Source organism: Danio rerio, chromosome 16, assembly GCF_052040795.2.
Source record: "Danio rerio strain M-AB ecotype USA chromosome 16, GRCz13ab, whole genome shotgun sequence".
Classification (NCBI taxonomy): Eukaryota; Metazoa; Chordata; class Actinopteri; order Cypriniformes; family Danionidae; genus Danio; species Danio rerio.
The window spans coordinates 24,315,804-24,340,053 of NC_141036.1; the positions used below are offsets into that span (position 1 = coordinate 24,315,804).

General features: G+C 35.8%; 3 protein-coding genes across 7 annotated transcripts in view; 1 reads left to right on the forward strand and 2 right to left on the reverse strand.

The window, feature by feature from the left end:
• The window catches only part of LOC101882614 (zinc-binding protein A33), a 13,774-nt gene extending 2,281 nt beyond the window's left edge, over positions 1-11,493 (reverse strand). The window contains exons 1-8 of one of the 2 annotated variants that reach the window (XM_087286945.1): positions 11,379-11,493; positions 8,264-10,284; positions 7,296-7,960; positions 7,096-7,191; positions 5,241-5,474; positions 5,073-5,149; positions 2,997-3,112; positions 316-2,187 (exon numbers count right to left, since the gene is read on the reverse strand). In XM_087286945.1, coding sequence (XP_087143071.1) covers positions 1,727-2,187; positions 2,997-3,112; positions 5,073-5,149; positions 5,241-5,474; positions 7,096-7,191; positions 7,296-7,703 — 1,392 coding nt within the window. In that variant the 5' untranslated portion in view covers positions 7,704-7,960; positions 8,264-10,284; positions 11,379-11,493 and the 3' untranslated portion in view covers positions 316-1,726. Of the gene's footprint in view, positions 1-315; positions 2,188-2,996; positions 3,113-5,072; positions 5,150-5,240; positions 5,475-7,095; positions 7,192-7,295; positions 10,285-11,378 lie in introns of those variants that run through there. The other variant, XM_087286946.1, reaches the window with a different exon arrangement.
• On the forward strand, positions 9,417-14,329 carry trim108 (tripartite motif containing 108). The gene is given in 6 exon segments (NM_001045168.1): positions 9,417-10,354; positions 10,555-10,650; positions 12,595-12,828; positions 12,940-13,013; positions 13,118-13,233; positions 13,660-14,329. Coding segments are annotated over 6 exon segments (1,485 nt in total). The 5' UTR covers positions 9,417-9,907; the 3' UTR covers positions 14,178-14,329.
• A 1,454-nt stretch (positions 14,330-15,783) lies between these two features.
• Positions 15,784-19,056, reverse strand: dicp3.3 (diverse immunoglobulin domain-containing protein 3.3). 4 transcript variants are annotated; one of them, XM_087286958.1, is made up of 8 exons: positions 18,991-19,056; positions 18,741-18,800; positions 18,489-18,659; positions 18,101-18,406; positions 17,069-17,116; positions 16,663-16,707; positions 16,423-16,503; positions 15,784-16,293 (listed from the first exon to the last, which is right to left on the reverse strand). In XM_087286958.1, the coding sequence occupies exons 1-8, from the start codon at positions 19,049-19,051 to the stop codon at positions 16,229-16,231; spliced, it is 837 nt and encodes a 278-aa protein (XP_087143084.1). In that variant the 5' UTR covers positions 19,052-19,056; the 3' UTR covers positions 15,784-16,228. The 4 variants fall into 4 exon arrangements, with proteins under 4 accessions (XP_087143084.1, XP_087143085.1, XP_087143082.1 ...); XM_087286959.1 differs by lacking the exon at positions 16,663-16,707; XM_087286956.1 differs by having other exon boundaries at positions 18,489-18,800.
• Positions 19,057-24,250: the final 5,194 nt, after the last annotated feature.

Genomic DNA, 24,250 nt, shown 5'->3' on the forward strand with positions numbered 1-24,250 from the left:
GTGGTTCAGTAACTGGAACAGTGTGGTTCAGGTTTTAGTGTTTAAGTTCAGTTCAGTTCAGTTTAGCTCAGTTCAGTGTGATTTAATCATTACTGAGAGTTCAAACACTGAAGAGCCAATTCATCGATGCGTAGCTCTACCAATCCTGAACCATGCGAGGCAGTGGCAACAGCGGAGAGGGAAAAAAAACTTCACCTGATGGGAGTGAAGAAAAAAAACCTTGAGAGAACCAGACTCAGTTGGGCACGACCATTTTAATTTCTCCGCTGGCCAAAAGTCTTGTGCAGAACTTCATTCGTCGTGGTTTAGGCTAACCATGTGGATAAATGATAACAGCCTTCTGAGCCTACCAGTACACTTTAAAAAGTGATTAGTTACTTAAAGCGAGTAAACCAATTGCCTTAAAAGCAACAAGTTGACTTTACAAAAATAATGTTAGTAAACCCATTGTAACTTGAAACTGTTAAATCAACTTAATTTTTTATCCATTCATTCATTTTCTTGTCAGCTTAGTCCCTTTATTAATCTGGGGTTGCCACAGCGGAATGAACCGCTAACTTATCCAGCAAGTTTTTACGCAGCGGATGCTATTCCAGCCGCAACCCATCTCTGGGAAATATCCACACACACATTCACACACTATGAATAATTTTGCCTACCCAATTCACCTGTACCACATGTCTTTGGACTGTGGAGGAAATCGGAGCACCCGGAGGAAATCCACACAAAGGCAGGGAGAACATGCAAACTCCACACAGAAACGGCAACCGAGCCGAGGTTCGAACCAGCGACACAGCAACCTTCTTGCTATGAGGCAACGACACTACCTACTGCGCCACTGCCTCGCCATTTTTTTAATAATTATGCTAATTGTACTCACTTATTTTATATAAAAGGTAAACTAATCACTTTTTCCAGTACACCTTTTTTTCAGCTTTTCTGTATCTTGCAAAATGACATACAGTTAAATACATCAGCTTTTCCAGACCCCAGTGTGTCTTCTAAATTCAAAACAGGCAATAAGTGTAGAATTTATAGACCCAATAAAGCACTAAATATGTTATATTGTAATAATTACAGTAATTTTTTTAAAACAGAAATCCTAAAAAGTCGGACCCTGTAATAAGGGATTAGTTGCTTTAAAAAAAGTGAGTACAATTAGCAAAATTATAAAAATCAAGTCAGGTTAACAGTTTTAAGTTACAACGGGTTTACTTTATTTTTTTCTTAACATTATTTTTGTTAAGTCAGCTTATTGCCTTTAGTGCAATTGATTACTGCCTTTAAGTAACTAATCACTTTTTTTTAAAGTGTAGGCGCAGAAGGCCCCTTCTGGCCCATATCTTTCAGCTGATAACCACCAGTAACGCCCATTCAAGTGAATGATAACATTCGAATTGGATTTAACATTCAAATCAGCTGACAAAACACCCATTCATAATCATGCTATATGCTTTATGATTACCAAATATTCAAAGATTCAAAACATAGAAACTACTTCAAATTATACTTATTCATTTAAAACATTTCATTCATTTGATTAGATAAATTAGAAAAAAAATCATATAGAGCACAATATTTAATTTACCATGTACAACAATTAACAGAATGATAAAAAAAAAAAAAAATATATATATATATATATATTTTTTTTTACTATAAATGATTCATGAATGCCCCTCATAATTCAAAGCAGATGTAAATATCCTTGTTTTATAATGAAGAACTATTGATCTCCACACCACACTGTGTGAATGAGAGAAATACTGTCTGCATTGCAAAACACAACCTGGTGTTTCACACTGTCCACGTAAACCCCGACTCTGCGGGGTTTAGTCTGGTTAGCGATTAGGGTTTCTTTATCACCTCTTACAGCATACAGTCGACCATTTTTTACAGAAAGAGAAATGTTCTCAAAACCTTTGTTAAATAATGTCTGCCAGAGGGACGTGTTCTTCTCTTTTGGGTAATATCTAACAGTAAGTCCTCGTTCCCATCCTGGTTCAGCTTCGATATCGACCTCCCAGTACACCTGACCCGGCTGAATGCTCTCCACATAATTCTCCCTGTAACCGTTGTGAAATTTCTGGAATCTGGCAAAGTAATCTTCGCCTTGAGGCTGCTGATGATTCTCCTTTTTGAAAGCAAGTTTTAGGTCTTTGTCCATTGTAGATGAATCTGATAGGTCTAAAGACAAATGAAGAGTAAGACAGTCATTAAAGCAATAATCAATACAATATTAAAACAATCATTCTCCAAACCAATGAAGCTTAAATAAAGAAAAAATCTGGTGACCTACTTATAGTGGGGGGGTTCTCAACGAGGGGCCCTAAAATAAGCTTAAATTAAGCTAAAGCTAAAACATGTGATGTAAGCTGCATGCAATGTCCTTTTGGTTTATTATATCTGCATAAAAATCTGCATATATGCAGACATTTTAAAAGAGAAATCATAAAAACTATCGTGTATAATGTAATGAAATTGTGCTTAAAATCTCAATAATCCTAATCAATTTAATTACAGGTACTTTATATTTTTTAAATAACACCAAGCTCTAAAATATTTTATTTGATAAGCAATTTAAAAAGTATTTTTAAATAAATAAGTATAAATAAACCAAACCAAACCACAAAATATACTAAAACTAAAACTAATCTATTTACAGAACAACTGAGAAAGTAATTTAACTTCCTTCGTAATAAAAAACATGAAACTATTCACTTATGAAAATTAAGGAATTTAATCATTTTAATGTGCTAATACATGATAACATAACATAGTACAAATATAGCAGCTTTGACATTAAACAAGCTTTTAACATATAAGGATACATATAAAGAAACATATAAGGGTATCTTTAAATACTGTTTTTGGGGGCCTTGGAGTAAAACATTATAACCACTGATAAAATATAGTGGTTATAATAAGATTATTGGCAGAAACACAGTATAAAAATGTGTTTCTTTATGAGAGATGTTCATGAAGGCTCAACTCACCCCGTTTAACAGGACCCAGCATGTCTCGCCAAACCATGAGCGGAAGGTCAGTTTCATAAGGCCCAAGGGTGAAATGGTCACAAATCACTCGAACGCCATCATGTTTCGACTTAAATCTATAGAAAACAACCGTTAAAATGTTTACAGCAACATTGCACACATGAAATTGAGCTAGGACTGCACTATGAACTTGCAACATTCTCATGAAAATTAACATTAGAGCACAAAAAGATATTTGCTCAGTGTCTGGAACATGAGTCTTTTCTCTCTCTTTTTTTTCTTCAACAATAAAAAGAACATTTTAATAAAGTTTTCAGACACTTTTAATAAATTGTTCTGGCTCCTGTACCTTAGTTGACAGTATAACAGCAGGCCAGCTCAGTGTTGACACCTTGTGGACATATTAAATAGTGCAAAGTTCAACATGCACAATGCATGTGCAATAAACCCAAAGCATGCTTCAGTTTTATACACGTGTTTGCATACAGCGCGCATGAGATACATTTTGTCACAAGAAAAGTAAGCATTTAATGTATGTGTTCCCCTAAATACGTTATTACCATACGTATTTTGAATATGTTTGCATGTAAATTTAGAATTTTTTATTTGCACTAATTATTTTTTTCCTAGATGGCAACACTGAACTGGGCCATTGATCTTAGTGAAGGCTGTTTATAAAGCACCGCTTCAATGAGCTTCTTAATCTTTACAAACCTCTTTTTCTTCTTCTTCGAATTACACACTCTAAACCTCAATTATTGAGACCACTTATTTATGCATTTTTAATGAGTCTGAACAAATGTTTGTTTTGCTGATGGATTTGTAATTTTTTAGTTGCCTTTGTATAGTTAACAGGAATAATGTTATTTAAAGGGATAGTTCACCCACAAATGAAAATGAACTCACTATTTACTCACTCTCTTAAGCGCTTCTAGAGCTTTGAGTTTCTTTCTTTAGTTGAACACAAAAAAGTTTTTTTAAAAAAATACTGAATATCTTTAACAATTTACTTTCATAGTAAGAAAAACATTCTCCTGAGAAGGGTTGCGTCTGGAAGGGCATCCACTGTGTAAAACATGTGCTGGATAAGTTGGCGTTTTATTCCAGTGTGGGGAACCCAGATTGATAAAGGGACTAAGCCAAAAAGAAAAGGAATGATAGTGGTCTGTTATCAACATTTTTCTAAATATCTTCTTTTGTGTTTAACAGAAGAAACCTATAAAGGTTTGAAACAGGTAAAGGGTGAGTAAATGATGACAGAGTTTTCATTTTTGGGTGAACAATCCCTTCAATAGCACAATGGCTGAGAGCTCAAACACCTTGCATGTTAAGAAAACACTAACAAATTAAAAAACACACGCACATGCAAATTCTCACAACATATGCAAATACAGAAATATGCTACAAATAGTGCAGATTGCAGTGGAAGTGTGTCGGAGCACCCCAAAAACTGACGAACCTGACTTCTTTGTGTTTAGTCAGTTGCTGGAGTCAGTTGCTGCGTTTTATTGGTTATTTAATATGCACATGTGTAGTCAAATAGATAAAGCTTTTATGTTTGAGCTCTTATGGCCATCTTATAATAGTGTCTTAAGGTGCTTTTCCACCGTATGGTACGGTTCGGTTTAGTACGATATGGTGCTTACTTTTGGGGGCTTGTCCACTGCTTTCTGTATAAGGTGCAAACTCCTGGACTATTGTGTGTTTATATTTCATTACAACAGTAATGTCACAAGAGAATTATAGCAAGAACTGAAGTCAGCCAAGCTGTGCAAAGTGGAAAAGCGTCTTTTTTTCATTTGCTTGAAAGAGCTCACCAAGGAACAACCAACAAACCCTTAAAATGTATTAAAAAATAATAATATTATGCAGACACCTAATATGTATTAGTAATGGTATTACATGATTAGCTTATGTATTTGATAGACTATAATTTCATTTAAAACGGTTCAAATCTGTCGATAAAAAATATTTTTAAGCATGTATGGAGTTTTGTTGTGTTGTAATGCAGTAATATTAAGAAATGGCTGTGTAAAAGTGTCCAAAATATCAGCTAAAAAGCATTTTCTATCTTACTTGGTTGGAATGGCAAACTTGATGTTTTTGCTCTCGCTGATTTCATTAACCAAAGGAAACCCGTCTTTACTCCACCACTGAAAATAATAGAAACAGATTTGAGGTGTTATGAAATCCACCATGCTGAGTCTAAACATGTTTCTGGAATGTGCTACAGAACAACGTTACCTCTAAAAACCTCTCTGGCTGGTTTATCTTTAGTCCTGACTCCAATATGGACACCTGGCTGTTTCCTTTTATTTGCAACTTTGACAACAACGACCCATTATGCTTCATTGATTCCTCAGCACTGTTTGCTGCTTTCTGGATCTGTCTCATTGCATCCTCCTCCTTTTTCAACAAGAAGTCATGCATTTTCTTAAACTGAGCATGCATAAGGGTCTCAAGATGTTTGGCCCTTTCCTGTAGATTCACATTTGACTTTGAGAACAAAAAAGTGAAGCAGCCAAAATAACGATAATACATTTTTTCAGTCACAATATACAACAAGCTTTCATTATGATGGCTTGAGAAAGACAATACTGTTATACTACATTAACTTATTATTCTTTCTGCTCATTTCATTTAGACTACCAATCTGCCAATCACAGATGACCTTTCAAGTTACTAGCCACACCCTAGCAACCACTTACGGCACTCTAGCAACTGACTTCTATTGTAAAAAAGCTGCCATTGACTTTACATTGGAAACACTAAGAACAAACCAAATCAAACTAGCAGTATACTAATCCATACTAGAAACATACTAGCAACATGCTAATTTGAACTAAAACATGCTAGCATAATGCTAATTCATACTAGAACCATGCTAATTAATGTTAGCAACTGCCTAGCAACCACTCAGAACACCTTAGCAACTGTCTAGCAACCACCTAGCAACCACTCAGAACACCTTTGCAACTACCTAGCAATGCCTTAGCAACCACATAGAACACCATAGCAACTGCCTAGCAATGCATTAGCAACCACCTAGTAACCACTCAAAACACCTTAGCAACCGCCTAGCAACACATTAGCAACCACTCAGAACATTGTAGCAACCCCTTGGCAACCACATAGCAATGCCTTAGCAACCATTTAAAATACCCTAGCAACCACCTAGCAACACTTTAACAATAACCTGGAACACCCTAGTAACTGCCTAGCAATGCCATAGCAACCCCTCATAACACCCCAGTAAACGCCTAGAAACATCTTAGCAACCACTTAGAACACCATGAAAACTACCTAGAAATGCCTTAGCATTCACCCCGAACACCATAACAACAGCCTAGCCACACCTTAACAACAACTCAAAACACCTTAGAAACACCTAAACACCCTAGCAACTACATAGCAATGCCTTAGAAACCACATAGGACTGTACAACTGCCTAGCAACTACTCAGAACACCTTAGCAACTGCCAAACAATGCCTTAGCAACCACCTAGAACACCCTAACAACCTCCCGGCGACAGCCTAGCAACCATTCAGAATACCCTAGCAACCACCTGAAAACATCTTAACAACTACCTGGGACACCCTAGCAACTGCCTAGCAAAGACTCAGAACACCATAGCAACTGCCTAGCAACACTTAAGCCACCACTCAGAACACCTTAGCAATGCCTTTGCAACCTTTCAGAACACCCTAGCCACCACCTAGCAACACTGTAGCAACCACTCAGAACACCCTATCAACTACCTAGCAAAAAACATGCTAATCCATACTAGAAACATGCTGACATATCTGTAGTTATCTGTAGTTATCTATATCTAAACTCCTTAAAACTGCTTCAATGATTTAAACTTTGAAACTACCTCAAACTTTCAAACTCTGCTTTCTCAAGACACCAGAAAAACGATTTATTAATTGTAGTTTAATATTTACTAATGCAACATTAAAATCTAAAGTTGCGCTTGTTCATATTAGGTAACAATGAACAACGATATCTTCAAAAACTAATGTTAAATAACCATTTTTATTAATGTATTTAATGTGTAAACTGTAGTTTAAAAAGTTTTCAAAATGTCTTTTAACCCACCTTGGATTTTGTGATTTCAAGCGTCTGATTCAGGATCATGTCACCCATTTGCTTGTTGTCATCTAAAATAAAACTCAATGCTTTGTTCACCATTTTCTAAATTATAATAACAACAACAAAAATATCTGTTATTCCACACATATTCATGTCACAGTAGTTCATATGAAATTAGCTGTTAAATTCAAATATGTTGTTTCAACCTCACTGATCTCCTTAGCTTCCTTTACAGGCTTGAAACTGTGTCCGCTGTGTTTCATTCCCTCTTTGCAGATGAGGCAAACTAATCTCTGGTCATTGACACAGAAAAGTTTAAGCGGCTCCTTGTGCTCAGAACACAGCATTTCCTCTGCGTTCGGTTGAATCAATTGCTTTTTCTTACGCTGTTCTTGTATGGCGTCCACAACATTTCTCAGAACTCTAATACCTTTAAGATCCGTCCTGGTGAAGTTTTGTCTGCATTCTGGGCATTTATGAGGTCCTTTGCTGGATTCTAAATACCTGGAAGCACACTGCCGACAGAGAACATGTTCACAGGGCAAACTTACTGGATCTTTGAAGTCACTCAGACACACCGGACACATGAGGTAAAGAGACAGAGCTGAAGCCATGATTCACCTGCTGTAGTCAGACTAGTATGTCAGACTATTAAGTATACACTTTGCTGATGAAACAATGGAGGTGTAGTGTTTATTTAGGCCTTTTTGTGTCAGATCACACCCTTTCACATCAGGGAACAAGATGCTTCACATTTTTCTAGACTGAAAATGAAAACTTACAAGACAACAACTTACTGACAACAACTTACAACTTATTAGGTACAGCTTACTAGTACTGGCTTGGACCCACTTTACTGCCTTAAACCTTCGTAGCATAGATTCAACAAGGTACTGGAAATATTCCTCAGTGATTTTGGTCCATATTGACATGATAGCATCACACAGTTGGTGCAGATTTGTCGGCTGCGCATCCATGATGTGAATCTCCCGTTCCACCACATCCCAAAGGTGCTCTATTGGATTGAGATCTGGTGACTGTGGTGGCCATTTGAGCACAGTGAACTCTTTGTCATGTTCAAGAAACCAGTCTGAGATGATTGAGCTATGACATAATGCGTTATCCTGCTGAAAGTAGCCATCAGAAGATAGGTACACTGTGGTCATAAAGGGATGGACATGGTCAACAACGATACTTAGGTAGGCTGTGGCGTTGACATGATGTTCAATTTAAACTAATGGGCCCTAAGTGTGGCAAGAAAATATCCCCCACACCATTACACCACCACCAGCAGCCTGACTGTTGATACAAGGCAGGATGGATCCATACTTTCATATTGTTGATAGAAATTCTGACCCTATCATCCAAATGTTGCAGCAGAAATCAAGACTCATCAGACCAGACAACGTCTTTCCATATTTCTATTGTCCAATTTTGGTGACCCTGTGCCAGTCTGGCCATTCTCCTCTGACCTCTGGTATCAACAAGTCATTTGCACTGAACTGCTGCTCGCTGGAAATTTCCTCTTCTTTGCACTATTCAGACCATTCTCTGGCTACGTTCAAAGTCACTTAAATCACCTTTCTTCCCCATTTTGATGCTCAGTTCAAACTGCAGCAGATCGTCTTGACCATGTCTACATGCCTAAATGCTTTGCTGCCATGTGATTTTCTGATTAGAAATTTGCATGAACGAGCAGTTGGATAGGTTTACCTAATAAAGTGGCCGGTGAGTGTATAGTAAACGTAATGTAAAAATGAATCAGGAACTGAATATATAGGAACTGGGATGGTTCAACACATACTAATGCCTCCAAAATCCAAGGCGGTGCCTTATTCACAAATGTTTTATGTGAAATTTCAGTTTTGCGCATAAATCTAAATTGCATTTTTGGATGGAAACACAAACTATTGTTACTATTACAATTAATATAAGTCACTATTGTTACTAAGCTATTTTTATTGGAAACATAAGCTATGAGTTAGGCACAGTGATCACTTTTAGACGCATTAAAATATATATTTTTAGAATAACTTATGTATTGTTTTGGTATTTGGTTTGATTTTAATTTGTGTATTTATGCATTAAAAGGCCAAATGTAATTTGAGATTGTATTTAATTGGTATTTACAACTATAATGTTTTCTTAAAGGTACAGATCACTAAAAATTTAAAACTTATTTAGTCTTTATTTGCTCTCAAATGGTCTCAAATTTTTAAGAGTTTTTTTTCTGCTGAACCTAAAAGAAGATATTTTGAAGCTGCAATAATGTAACCATTGACATTAATGGAACAAACAAATGGGTACAGGTTTCCAGCTTTTTTCAAACTATGTTCTTTTGTATTCAACAGAGGAAAGAAAATCAAACAAGTTCATGACAAGTGAAGTGTAAGTAAAGGATTTTCAGTTTTGGGTGAACTATCTCTTTAAACAGTTCTTTTGTGGGGTAAAATAAAAGTAAAGTATTTGTTCGTCCGTTAAAGGTTATATGGAAAGCACTATTGACAGATTTAACAATGGACCTGTCTATCTGCTCAACACATGCTTTGATTGAAAAGTATTTGCACCAGCACAGTACACAATATGTATTCTGTAAACACAGGTATAAGGTTTGACATTCCAGTTTGATTACTTCCCTTGTTATACAACCTGTGGGAGGAACAACACCTTGTTATGCAACTCAAATTTAAATACATTTGATATTCTGTTCAAAAACAAGGAAGAGAAAGCAGAATTTGACAGAAAGAAGCTGATTTTAAAGAGAGAAAACATTCAGTTCAAAGCTCAAAACACGGTCTTGACCAGAAGGAAAGCTAAAATGCATTCCCCTTTGTCTTTGGAGATCAAGTGCTCCGTGTGTCTGAGTGATTTTACGGATCCGGTGACTCTCTCTTGTGAGCATTCGTTCTGTCGTCAATGCATTACTGGCCATATGCAGGCCAGCCTGGGACCAAGTGCCTGTCCAGAATGCCAAAAACCTTACAACGAAAAAGACCTGAAATCCAGCCATTTACTGAGAAACATGACCTCGACAGTACGTGGGCACCTTGCAGAGCAGAAATCAGACAGATCCACACCTCAAGAAGGAACGCAAACATTGAAGCTTGTAGATATGGAGAAGATGCTGATGTGTTCTGAACACGACGAGAAGCTCAAACTGTTCTGTGAGACTGATCAGAAGCTGGTGTGTGTCATCTGCAGGGATGGAGACAAACATAAAGGACACGTCTTTAAACCAGTGAAAGAAGCTGCAGAGATAAACAAGGTAAAACATTATCAATGACGTATGTGTAACTAAATAATAAGAGTATGTTCTTGCTTTCAATTCTTTGTTTACAAAGCTGTTTGTTGGATGTTATTTAGACATAATTAGGTTTCTATTTAAATCATTTCAGTCATCATTTTTAATCTCAGGCTCATAGAAACTTCTTTAAAACCATGTATTAAGTGTTTATTTATCTGTAGGGGAAGCTAAAGACTGCTTTGGGTTTTCTTGCCAAAGAAAATGGACAACTGGATTACATGATACAACAACAGACCACAGAGATCACCAAAACTGAGGTATCATAACATCAAAATAAGTTGGAAAACACTGACTTTCATGATAGCACAAGTCTTGGCCAATGTATTATTTTATTTAAAAGTACATTAAAAACACAATTAATGCATACACTGACTTGAATACTTTAGTTCAATGAGCATGTTTTCAATGTCTAAATTGTAAATTCATTTGTTTCATTTACTCAGCTCTTGTTTGACTAAAGTCCGGCTCACACCGTATGATTTTTAAAAATTGTTTATGATTGTAGCTAGACTGGATGAACATGATCCCCATGTCACACTGTAAGATGTCAGATGATATAATATTAGACTGACTGACAGCAGACCTGGTGCAGTGCAATCTGAGCTGCATCCAATGCTTTTTAATGGGCTCACCTAACCCCACCCCTAACCCTACCCCTCACAGTGACGTCCCTAGCTCCATTTGAGTGCATTGTGTCTGACATTGCATCGGTGAGTGATACAATCTAAGCTTGCATCATAAAGGCTGCATCCAGATACTATTGGAAGGAAAATCAATATGTGTCAAACATGAACATGTACAAGAGTCATATGGAGTTGGATGTCATCCATTTGTGACACATTCTGTAACCCCATTCTGAAACAATACCTCCCAGCAAACACAAACAATATGTAGCTTTAATTTTACCCATAGAATGCCTTAATACCATAAAAAAATTCGTTTGAATTAGCCTGACAAATAAACTGACAAAACATAGAACACTTACGTTTCTTCGTGAGATCAGGCTGGTTTAAATATTTCCCCAAGGTGATTTGAAGTTGTCATGCTCTTCATGTCATCGGATTCAGCACTTCTGGTTCTTGGTTTGAAGGTTGTCATAGCTAAAATCAAATTGTCTTTGATTAAATTGGACAAACTAAGCCAACGTCAAAGAACTAGCAGCAATAAAAATTGATTGTGTTGTAGCCTCATGTTGGCTGCGTCTGGTCTTATCTGGACCAAAAAAACTGCATGAAGACAACAAGACGACAGGACAGCAAACTGAAAGTAGAACATCTATCCAGTGTCTGCATAAAAGGATGTATCATGTCAAACCCACAGGTGGCAGTATCCTGAATTGTCATTCCACAAGTATTGCTGCACACATTAAAACCATAAACAGCGTTTACAGTATTTTCACAATGCTCTCAAACCACAGATGTATTTGCTTGTGCAAATATGTTTGATAATCTGATAATCCACATTGGTTGCTAATATTTAAGAAATTTGAAAAAATGAGAGCTGGCTTATTTATGTTCTCCTTGACTTGTGCCATTTGCTTGGTTTTGTCACCTCAGATGAGAGATGACATGTGAAACAGACCGAACAGTCTATCCTGACAGATAGTAACTGATGGCCCGATGCTGCCCAATGGCCAACCGTTTGCTTAGTGTGTCCCGGTTTTAAATCTGTTTGTCTGTCATGTATCTTTTGTGACATTATGGTTTTGGGCACGTAAAGTCAAAAATATGAGGGCGATGCAACTGTTCTTCAAAATTTTTAAAAAGTTTTTTCAAGTATCTGACTCCAAAAATCAAAAACATCACAAATATTCATTCATTCACTTTCCTTCGGCTTAGTCTTTATTTATCAGGGGTCGCCACAGCGGAATGAACCATCAACTTATCCAGCACATGTTTTTTACAGCGGATGCCCTTCTAGCTGCAATCCAGTACTGGGAAACACCCATCTACTCTCACATTCACACTCACACTACGGCCAATTTAGTTTATTCAAATCCCCTATACTGCATCTTTGGACTGTGGGGGAAACCGAAGCACCCGGAGGTTAATCACATCTTAATCACACACATACAAGGAAAAAAAAAATCACATAATTAATCACATATTTTATTTGTTACTGAAAAAAAACAGCTGTATCAGGAATAAACTTAACATACCAGTAATGCACAGCCACAACCTGAATGTTTTTCTCTTTTTTAGGATAAATCCAAAACCTTATCAGCCCAAATCTCTGATCATTTTGAAGAACTGCACCAGCTCTTACGAAAAATAGAGGATGAGGTGAAAACACTGTTAGAGAAGGAGGAGAAGAAAGTTACAGAAGCCTTGCAGACTAATCAGTCTGTGATAAATCAAAGGTTCATGGAGAACAAAGAGAAGGAGATTATTCTGCAGTCAGCTTTGGAGATTGATCAACCCGATCACTTTCTACAGGTTACAACACTTGATATTTGTTTTTCTAAGGCTCACAAGATATATTATCTATATTATCAATAGATACATAATAAATAAGGTATAAAGGTTATTGTGTGTGTTTTTCTGCAGTGGTGGAATGAAAAAGGATTTCCGATGACAAATAACATGAAGCAAAAAGCTGGTGTGAAGCCATCAAATACCCAGTGAGTCTCATGCTGTGCGCATATTTAACCCTCAGTGAAATCAGTCTGTGTTCAGTTTTCTGCAGAGCTGAAGTTTCTGATGTAGATTTGACTGTGTGTTTCAGGTATATGTCAAGAGTAAAAGATCTCACAGTTCTTCCTGACTCCCTCTTTCTTGGTCCTCATGAAACTCACCTGCAGTTCTTTGTGTGGAAGCAGATGCTGGGATCCATCAAACCAGGTGAAGAATTGGAAAAATATCTTGTAATGTTTAGTGACATATCCCTAAACAAACTTTCTCAATTTATGTATTGATGAATAAAAATAAATATAAATCAGACACCAGGTTTAATTTAATACTGTGAAACATCAACAAAGTGATTTTTTTCTTCTTTTTCATTTTTTTATGCTTAACAGAGTAGGGGCATTTTCACAGTATTTCCTATTATTTTTAAGAGCTTATATTTTTGACTTTAAAAAAAAGACATTTTCACTCTTTAACCTTTAAAATAGCGTTAGTAGCTTAGAGATTTGTATGTTCATATAGGTTTAGAACGAACCATAATCCTGTTGTTTGAGAAATATCAGTACATATAACCTGTATAAACTATATCTGAACTGCAATAGCAAATACTTCTGTCACCTTATTGTTTCTTTTATGTTGTAGTTCCTGAGAGTTTAACCCTGAAAAATCCTGGAGAGTCATATTTAAAAGTGTCTCCAGGGGGCACCAGAATCCGGCAAGCTGACAGAGCGACTGGTCTGTATAAAGACTTCAACCCAGGTACAGTTTCAGTGGAGAACTTTCAGTCTGGTCAGCACTACTGGGAGGTAGAGGTCAGAGAAAAGCCAGACTGGACCGTGGGAATCAAGATGGGCACTGACAAACAGCAGAGTGACATCCTGCTCCATCTTAAACACCAAAAAGGCTACGTTCTGTCATGTGATGGAAAAGACTCTCCAATAAGCATTCGAGACAAACCTCAGAAAATTGGCTTGTATCTGGACTGTGAGAGAAAGCAGGTGTTGTTCTATAATGCTGACAACATGACTCGGCTGGTGCAGAAAAACTACAGCTCTAAGCAGCCTTGCTGTGTTAGTCTGGTGCCAGGAGTTTATCTGGATGGTAAAAACAGCGACCCGCTCACTGTCTGCTCATATGAGTTCAACACTGGGAAACGTTAAATTAATATAGACATCACACTGTTACCAAATATGTGATGTAAATCAGTCAGTCACTGCAATGATGATATAAAAGGAGAATAATTGAAATGCAATGAACAATTGTTTAAATTAATTTTAGCAGCCAGGATGAAAAAATAAAGTTGCTTCTTTGCTTCTAATTCAGCCAAATATTACAATTTCTGTCTCTTGTGATTTTGTCATAAAATGTTTTTGCTATTTGTATATATATATATATATATATATATATATATATATATATATATATATATATATATATATATATATATATATATATATATATATATATATATATATATATATATTTAGCAAAATCACCTTGTGGACTATAATTCTAATGACTTACTCATTATAAAATGCATATTCATACTGATTAATAACTCAGTATCATGTGTTATACCTCCCCTGCTCTTATAAATGCTGGCTAGTATTAAACTTACGTAAAATTTACTTTATTTCAGAAGAGGTAGAAAATTTATTGCATGTAATACAATTATTACTGTAGCTGTCGTCAGAAGCAATTCTTATATATTACACTCTATAAACATACACTTTACATTAAAAATGCAATACATAGTTAAAATGTTCAGAGTAATCATTAGAATAGATAAGTAATGTATATTTGTTTTTAATGCATGTTAATTCATTTAAAGTTATTTAACTAAAACTATAAAAAGGGAGGGTGGAACCGATTTCTTGTTATGTTTAGCTTGGGAATTATTTCATTGTTGCAATCAAGATATTCTTCCGATGCACTACAAGTACAACCACAAGGTGCTGTGCTAATAACACGTTTTTTAAGGATTCAGAAGTACAAAGAAGTTTGTTTTAGAGAAACTGCAACCTTTCAATTGCAATCCTTTTTGAGTTAAAGAGGCCAATGAGGTATGTGTCGTGTAGTGTTAAAGTATGTGAACATGTATGATTATGTGTCCGTATGTTAATGTATAATTAGCCAATTAAGTGTATTTCTTTACATGTTGAATGTGCACTTTATCTTTCGGTTGTATGTATGTTGTTTTGTGCAACATCACCTTTAAAGGGTTAATTTAAGTTTATGTATTTCTTTTCGTAGATCTGACACCATTATTGGGACATAAAGTAGTGCAAGGCTAGAATGTACAAGACATACTACAGACTCGTGTCCGAATAAATGTCAGTTAAAATCAAGAACGACTTGAGCCTTTGTTTTTTATCTCGGGGGGAGTAACAATTACTACACTATAATAAATATCTGTTAATTAGCAGTTTTCTGTATTTTGTGACTCACGTTTTTATTTTCCCGTTTATTTATGCTGTTGAATTTCATGGGACAACAACATTTAGCCTTGAAAGGTTTAACAAAGTGACATTTATTAACAATTTTAATAGTTTAAAGTGATATAATGCCTGGGTTCTCTGTTGTATAATACGGTACAAAAACCTTGTAATAATCTGTAATTTTCCGCTATTTTACAGACTAATTTCTCTATTTCAAACTTCTAAAGTGTCAATAAAGTCTTTTTGTTAAAGTGTAGAACTGAATTTTCAACATCAACAGTCAACAGAGTAGAAATCAAGGTCCCATACTGCAAACCACAAGAGTAAATCAACATAAAACACTCACATTTATTAAGTATCAGATATTTTTTTATAGTGCACAGTACAGTACACACAAACAGTTCTTACTTGAAAGCAGTATTTACAATATAGCACTGGGAAATTACATGAAATTATGCTAAATTTGCACAATAAACTTTAGGGATATTTCTGATAATTCTGTCATCCTTTACTCACCCTTGTACATGTTGCAAACCTGTTAGAATTTCTTTCCTTAAAGTAAAAAATGTTCAAAAAGTTATTTTGAATAGTGTTGGAAACCTGTAACACTGACCTCTTTGTTATTCCTACTATGGATGTGAATGGGCAGCAGTTTCTAACATTTTTCAAAATATCTTCTTATTGTTCTATTTTGAAAGAAACTCATAATGGTTTGTAACCACATGGGGAGAGTTAACTAAGTAAATTAAAAAAATTTTTGGTGAACTATCCCTTTAATTAGATTTACATCTAATATTGCAGGCATCTCTATCTTCCTCTGGATGTAAGTTCTTCCTTCCTATAAAATATGGAATACAAATAATAATGACTAACACCAAAAATTAACTGACCTCACAAATGCATTTTTATTGTAGATTGTTAGAGATCATCATGAATCATTAGATTATGTGAGACGCTCAAAACTCACCAGCTCGTCTTGCAAAGATGATCTGAAGAAGAATCACAGTAGGAGCAGCAAACACCATAATCTCAATAATAGTCACAATCACTAAAGGAAACATGTGGATGGATGAGAGAGAGAAAGTCAATATGGTAAAGTTTAAATGACCTTTTTAATAAAATCAAAGAAATCCAATAAAAATTGCAAATTCACCAACATTGAACATGCAATAGTATAAAATTATTAGCATAAACAGACATTTCATACCTCTGATTAATGATCCAAAAGTCATACAGAATTTAATTTCTGCTTCTGTGAATAATATCTTCGGTTCAGGTCAATGATGTCAAAAATGAAATGTAAAGTATTTGCATTTTGACACAGGGGTGTCGCCAGTAGGGAAAAGGGGGGCAGAGTGCACAGGCCCCGGGCAATTTAGGGCCCCTGCGACGGCAAGTGAACCCACACCCACCTCCCCCCGACCCTCCACTTTCGCCGGTCGCCTGCACAACCCCCTCCTAAACCCAAGCACCCCCTCCCCCCTTCAGTTTTGCTGGGTACCGCACAACCCACAACCAAACTACACAGGCCATTCCCCCTCACCCGCCAACCGCCACCCCATTTGCAATGATCAATTTGTGGAACTAATAAGAAGATAAAAACATGATAATACCTTGTTGTGTTGGTGCTGATGCTGTGGTTTGGGCGTGTGAGCTGCTCTCTGTGTAGCAAAAATGTTTAGTTAAAATGTTTAAATGTGTGCAGACACATATAAAAAGAAGTGATTTTACTTTAAAAAGTGACACCAACTAATTGTAATCAAACAAGTTTAATACCTCATTCTACAGGGGCAAACGTGACATATTTTACATTGATTTAAAAGTATATTCAGTTTTTAAATGCATTAAAAGTATATTCAGCTTTCAGATCAGTTTGTAAATTCAATGAATTGAGATTCACTCTTAACCGATCATTTAAATCTCTGAGTTGTTTATTTGAGAACAGATTTGATTGGATCAGTCTAATTTATACATTAATTTTTTAGTGCAATTAGTGAACTGATGAAGTTCACTTTGTTCATGAAATTAAAGTTGTGTCTCTGAGCAGGTGAAGATTTCACCCCTTCAAAATAGCTTTTTACTCAGCTACATTTAATTACATAAAACTTTGTTTTTGAATTTTGGGAAGTAAAGGTTTACTAAAAAACAAAACTATGACTTATGTTTATGTTTCTTAATTCTTAGCTTAGCTAGAAATATATTACATTTATAAATACCCAAAATTTTATTATTAATCAATGTACATTAGCTAGTCTAGAAATCACAATTTTGATATTAGTTCTCCTCATAGTGAACTGTTTTTTCCAAAGAAACAAAATGAAGCTATACGCCAAATTAATCTTATATTTTATTGAAGACATTTCAGCTTATTTTGTATTTTCTTTTAAATATTTTTTGCTTTGAATAATCTTGAGGCCCTCTTCTAGTGATGCCTGACCTCCACAGATGAGAAATACTCCACTTATTTACTGCAGTGGCTGTAAATACAACTGAAGCTAAAAAGACCAAACAATATCAGGCCCATGTGACATATAAAAACAATAAAGGAGCTGTAAACTATAACGAGCAGATGTGTCATGTTGTATATGTAAATAATCAATAAATAGGTATTAATAAATTAGGTTAAAAAATACATATTTTTTTACCTGAGTACTTGACAGTAAAGGAGGCTGAGGTCTTCAGTTGATTGTTCTGAGTAAGCTGACATCTCCACTCTCTGTTGTGATCTTCATTCAGGAGTGTTGTAGTCAGACTGATCATACAGGGACTTGAGGAGAATATCTTATATCTGTTGTCTGTCACCAGATTCCTTTCAGCCTGATTCACCCACACCAGCTGATATCCTTCAGTACGGAACAAACTATCACAAGAGACTCCAGAATACTCCAGTTCACATTTGAGAGTCACAGATCTGCCTGCTCTCATCTCAGTCTGAGAGAGTGATGAAGAGACTGAAACAAAGCAAGATTTCACTCATATTACACGCCAGTTTGAAGGAAGAATAAGGTTTTTTAAAATTACTATTAAGATTACCATGTAGAACAGTCAGATAAACAAGCGCATCAATTCCTTGTTGTTCTCCTTTCACATATTGTTGGCAGCTGTAAGATCCATAATCTTCTTTTGTGGCGTTCTTGATGTTCAGAGAGCAGTCAGAGCCCACACTCAGTCTCTCACGTCTCTCTATGTTGTTCTTCAGTTTCCCTAAACCAACCAGTTCAATTGTGTTTAAATCTCTGTTATAGTACCATGTAGTTGATGTGCAGTCAGAAAGAGCATTATTACAGGGCAGATTGACATTTTCACCAGATCTGAAGAACACAATGTCTTCTGCTCCATTGGTACCTGAATGAATCACAAAACATTTGAGTAATCGTAATCTTACATTAAGGAATATCAGTCTATTAAAATAAGAAATGGGGCTCAATATGAGACCACACTATGATTGCCAGAAATAATAAGTTTCCTGTCAGACTCTGTTACTTAGAGCAATTTAATGTAACATCTTGAAAATCACTAAAATATTTGTTTTTACCTGTGGGAAGTGGACAGAGAATGATCAGCCCCAGTAAATACACATGACACTCTTTAGCCATTTTCTGTTTCTGTCTGTCTTTCATTTCTCTATATAGTTATACAGTAGCTCCTCCTTTAAACATTATTAGCTCATCCTGTGGTTGTGCTTCCTCTGGTCTAAACCAAGCAAATGTTCAACGTTGACACTGTGGTAAAGCCAGCCTGATCACACGAGAAAACGTAAGTATTTTTAGCCTGATCTCATGAGAAACATGCTGAATTCACTGACATGCTCTCGGTGCCTGATGGACAAAATAAAAGTACGACATTATATAATTAATTATGTTAAGTTCACCATGACACTTTGTAATAGTCCACAGCAACATTAGACACAGTTCAATAAAACAGAACAATGGAATTTTCCAAACTGCTTCAAGCCATAACCACTTCTGTTATTTTTTTTGTTGTACAAATTAAACAACATTTTTGAGGATACCCAAAATGAAAAGTAACTCACTACACTATTTATACTCTCTCATGCGATTCTAAACTTCTTTATTCTGTTGAAGACAAAGAAAAATATGATAAAGAAAAGCTGAAAACCTGTAACCATTGTCATCTATAGTTTTACAGTCCCCGCCCTGTATTTGCATTTGTCTGACCCCGTTTAATGTGTGTCTGTTACTCCTTGCTTTTGCACTCTCTTGGCCCAAACCTATGTAAATTGTAAGGGTTACCCCTGTTAGTTGCCCAGGTGAGTCATTGTCAACTGCGTTTTTTTTTCACATATTGATTGCAAATTGATTCACTTGTGTTTATTCCACACGCATGAATTTTCTTTTCATACTTCTTCTCATCTTATTTGAGGACCTAGGGTGAGTTTAAGGAAATATAAACATTTTTGCAGTGCGGGAGCGGTAAAAACTCTAAAATGATCGAAATGCCCTGATTCACTGTTCCTTAACACTAACATGGACCACTTGAAAGAATAAAAAAACAAACAAACAGAAGCAATGCAAATTGAGATATTTCTCCACTTCTGCATGCCATCAACCTTGACTTGCGTGTCAAAAATGACTTGGACACCATTTTAACAGCAACAAAAGCTGGTTACTTTCTATAAAATGACTCTAACATTTAAAAAAAAAAGAATAATTATAATATTTACTTGAAGCTTGTACACATTTAGGATACAATAACTTTTTGTCTTTAAATATAGCATTTACTTTACAGTTTTTTTTAACAGACGCTAGGACACATTTACTTAGGTTACTTTTGCAAAACACTTCTCACAGTGAGCACAACAGAAGTCTATATGGGCTACACTAAGGATCAATTATCATTGTTTTGACACAAAATGCATTTAATGACTACATCTCTCAAATTTCATTCTTTTCCCGCTCAGACACAACAGCTGACAAAAATCTTTGTACGCACAGAACATTTTGCACATGCTTACATAATGTTAAACTTATGTGTTCAAAACAATAACATAATGCAAAACTGAATAAGACAGCAAAATTCAACAGCAATATTTTATTAAAACATATTTTAAATCTAAAAATTCAGTTTAACCAGCCACAGCTGATTCTCATTGTAGATGAACATCTACACAGGTGTTAGGGGAGAGTGGGGCACAAAGTAACACTTGGTTTTGGTCAAATAATAAACAAAGTAATGCGGTTAGACAAACCATTTGTTTTTTACCAACAAAACATAAGCCTCTCCTACAAATGAGCACTGAAAGTATAATTGCTGGACCTATGGTTTCTGTGCAGTGTTGCCAAAAGTACCAGGAGTAAAAATGTTACTATTTACCCCACCTGCAGGGCAAGTTGTAACAGACAGGGGGTTAGTTTTAACACATGCTTAAAAAGGCAGACTACACACAATAAATTTAAATCCAGTTTACTTTAAATAGCAGCTGTAATTTTTCTGTACCTAGCTCAATTTATTTTTTAATCTACAAAGCACAGTATGTTTATTTATTTATTGGATAAACATTTGGATTTATTTGGATTATTATCCATTATTATACAATGCACTTATTTGTAGTATTAGCAATAAAATATTTTTTGTCTATCAAAAAAAAAAAAAGAAAATTCTATTAAAAATAATTTTATTTAAAAACTTCTCAACATTACACTCAAAGGTAAAAAGTATTGTGTTAGTTTAAATGGTGTCCAACAGTGTGTGGCCTAATTGTAACACCCTGTTACAACTAACTGCGCTGTGTCGTGTTTTCTTCAAAACAGGATAGTCACTGTGGGTTTCTTACATCTTTAAAAATGGTTTCATCTTTTAGCCTAGAAGACGGTGATCACAACAATATAACATTTCACTCTCATACTTTTACAGATTTTTTAAAATAACAAAATGTTAACTATAATAAAAAACTGGTTTCTCCTGTGTTTCTCATCCAAATTTCGCAAAACTTTTTCAGTAATGGGCAGGAAGACATCTGTAGACACTGTGGTAAAAACCTCGGAAGTATGCCATGGTTAACCCTGAGCAAATACCTTAAAACTCTGTGTTACATTTAACCCCACGTTACTTTATGCCCCGCGTTCCCCTACTTTTTCAATTTCATTACAAAAGGAGACAACTGCTGAATAGGTTTGTATGATGTAAACATTGGCCCAGACAGAAATAGCGAAGTGGCTGAAAAAGGAAGAAGATTGCCAGGGATGGATCAGGCATGCCAGAAGATTCTTTCCTAGGTGATTTGCCCTAGTTGACGTCGCTTTCTAAATATTCTCTGCATCCTTTTAAAGCTCTTATGATTTATCTGTTTTGTCAGTTCTTGGTGTTGCTGTTTGTACTTAATCAGGATGAGTTCAATGCTGACAGTATGAGTGGAGATAGAGGTAGAGTTCAATGCTGACAGTATGAGTGGAGATAGAGGTAGAGTTCAATGCTGACAGTATGAGTGGAGATAGAGGTAAAGTTGGTTTTATATTTTCACATTTGTTCATTTTGAAGTGTCTATATTGTTTACCATTTTACTTTGAATATTCGATCAGAATTAGCATGCAAGTGTGACTTGAAAAATTAACACTGTTTATTTGACTGTAAACAATGTTATACTTTAATAGTCACTGGCTATTTAGAGTTTGCAAATATTGCTTTCATGAAATTTATATTATTAGTGGAAAGTCTGAATGTGCGAATGTTGCTTCTTTGCTTCTTTTTATGGGACCTTGCAACACAATCTCACGGCAATTCATAACTTTTTCATTTAGTGGCTAATTCGTATGAATTCGTACAATCTAATTTGTACAATTTAGTACGATTTGCTTATCCCCCAATGATGGTTGGGGTTAGGGGTGGGGTTAGGTGCCACGCCTCCTTTTTAAAACCGTACCATTTCGTACGACTGAACTCGTACGAATTTGTACGAATTAGCCACTAAACTGGCAAAACGATGAGTGAGATCAGGCTGGACCTTGATACTTCTTTTAACAACTTTTAACCCTGAAAGTGATTAAAATTGATAAAATTTAAAGTGATATTTTGGCTGTTGTATATTACGGTACAAAAACCTTTTAATAAATAGTAATTTTACAGACTAATTTTTCTATATATTATTTCTTATACTTTATATCATTTCAAACTTCTAAAAATTTCAAAAAAATCTCTTTGTTAAAGTGTAGAGTTGAATTTTTAACATCAAAAGTCGACAGAGCAGAGATCAAGGTTCCATAGTGCAAAACACAACAGTAAATCAACAGAAACCCTTAAAGTTGTTAATTTACAGATATTTTACAGTACAGTACGGTACACACACAAAAAATTCATCTGTACATGTTTGTCATGACAACAAAACAAACTATTAAGTTTTTTTTTTTTAAATGATTATTAAAAACTCTGCTGTAAAATGTTTAAAGGGCCATGAAACCCCCTCGTTTCAGCAGTGTGTTTTCACACCTCTACTTTGGAAAAAGTCAGAAAAGTGGGCGTGTCCAGCTCTGTTTAGGGGGGAGTGTCGGAGAAAGAAAAGCGGCATGGTATGGGAGTGTCTATTTGGGCGCGCTGAATTTCTGAGTCAAAACACACACCCACAGTGGACAATGTGACTGTGTTTACATGGACATCTGTAGTCGAATTATTTCCCAAATTATTAAATGGTGGACTTTAACTGCAGTTTGGCTCTTTCATTCAGGGAATTCATTAATGTCCCTCCCGACAAACGTGATATTTGATTCAAGGCGCTGCTCTAAGCGTGTATTTTTCATGCAATGTTTGATACCGCACGGCGAATGAGAGAAAAAAAACTCAGCATTTCCCGGAAACTTAGATACACACGGCAGGTAGCGTCAGAAAGCCGCGTGTGTTATTCCGGTCACAAAATCCAACACGAGGTTATAGTTTGGTTGTAACTGTTAGTGCTAACTATTGCACTCAGTGCAATAGTTTGTTTGATACGAATAAAATACGAACTGAATAAACAAAGAGCACTGGTCGCTCACTTACCAAATCTGTAGAGACAGGACAATCACCAGCAACACTCAGTGCAATAGTTTGTTTGATACGAATAAAATACGAACTGAATAAACAAAGAGCACTGGTCGCTCACTTACCAAATCTGTAGAGACAGGACAATCACCAGCAACACTCAGTGCAATAGTTTGTTTGATACGAATAAAATACGAACTGAATAAACAAAGAGCACTGGTCGCTCACTTACCAAATCTGTAGAGACAGGACAATCACCAGCAACACTCAGTGCAATAGTTTGTTTGATACGAATAAAATACGAACTGAATAAACAAAGAGCACTGGTCGCTCACTTACCAAATCTGTAGAGACAGGACAATCACCAGCAACACTCAGTGCAATAGTTTGTTTGATACGAATAAAATACGAACTGAATAAACAAAGAGCACTGGTCGCTCACTTACCAAATCTGTAGAGACAGGACAATCACCAGCAACACTCAGTGCAATAGTTTGTTTGATACGAATAAAATACGAACTGAATAAACAAAGAGCACTGGCCGCTCACTTACCAAATCTGTAGAGACAGGACAATCCACAGCAACTAGAGCCGCGTCTTTATTTAGAGGAGACTACAATCTGGATCTCAGCATTTGTAGATGAGAACAGCTCTCAGGTAAACAATGTTCCTCCTTAGACACGTAAGTTATTGTTGTCGCGCGTCGCGTACACTGTTAATCCACACGTGAGTCTGAGCTCTCACAGAGAGAAAATGAAAACGAAACTTAACTGCAGCAAACTATAAAAGCAACACTTCACGCTTGTTTTGCCAACACAACGTGG

Coding starts and splice junctions, on each gene's coding strand:
- dicp3.3 (XM_087286956.1), bottom strand. CDS start 19,051: ATGGCTAAAGAGTGTCATGTGTATTTACTGGGGCTGATCATTCTCTGT. Junction 16,708..17,068: donor ATCAGCACCAACACAACAAG/GTATTATCATGT, acceptor TATTATTCACAG/AAGCAGAAATTAAATTCTGT. Junction 16,294..16,422: donor CATCTTTGCAAGACGAGCTG/GTGAGTTTTGAG, acceptor CATATTTTATAG/GAAGGAAGAACTTACATCCA.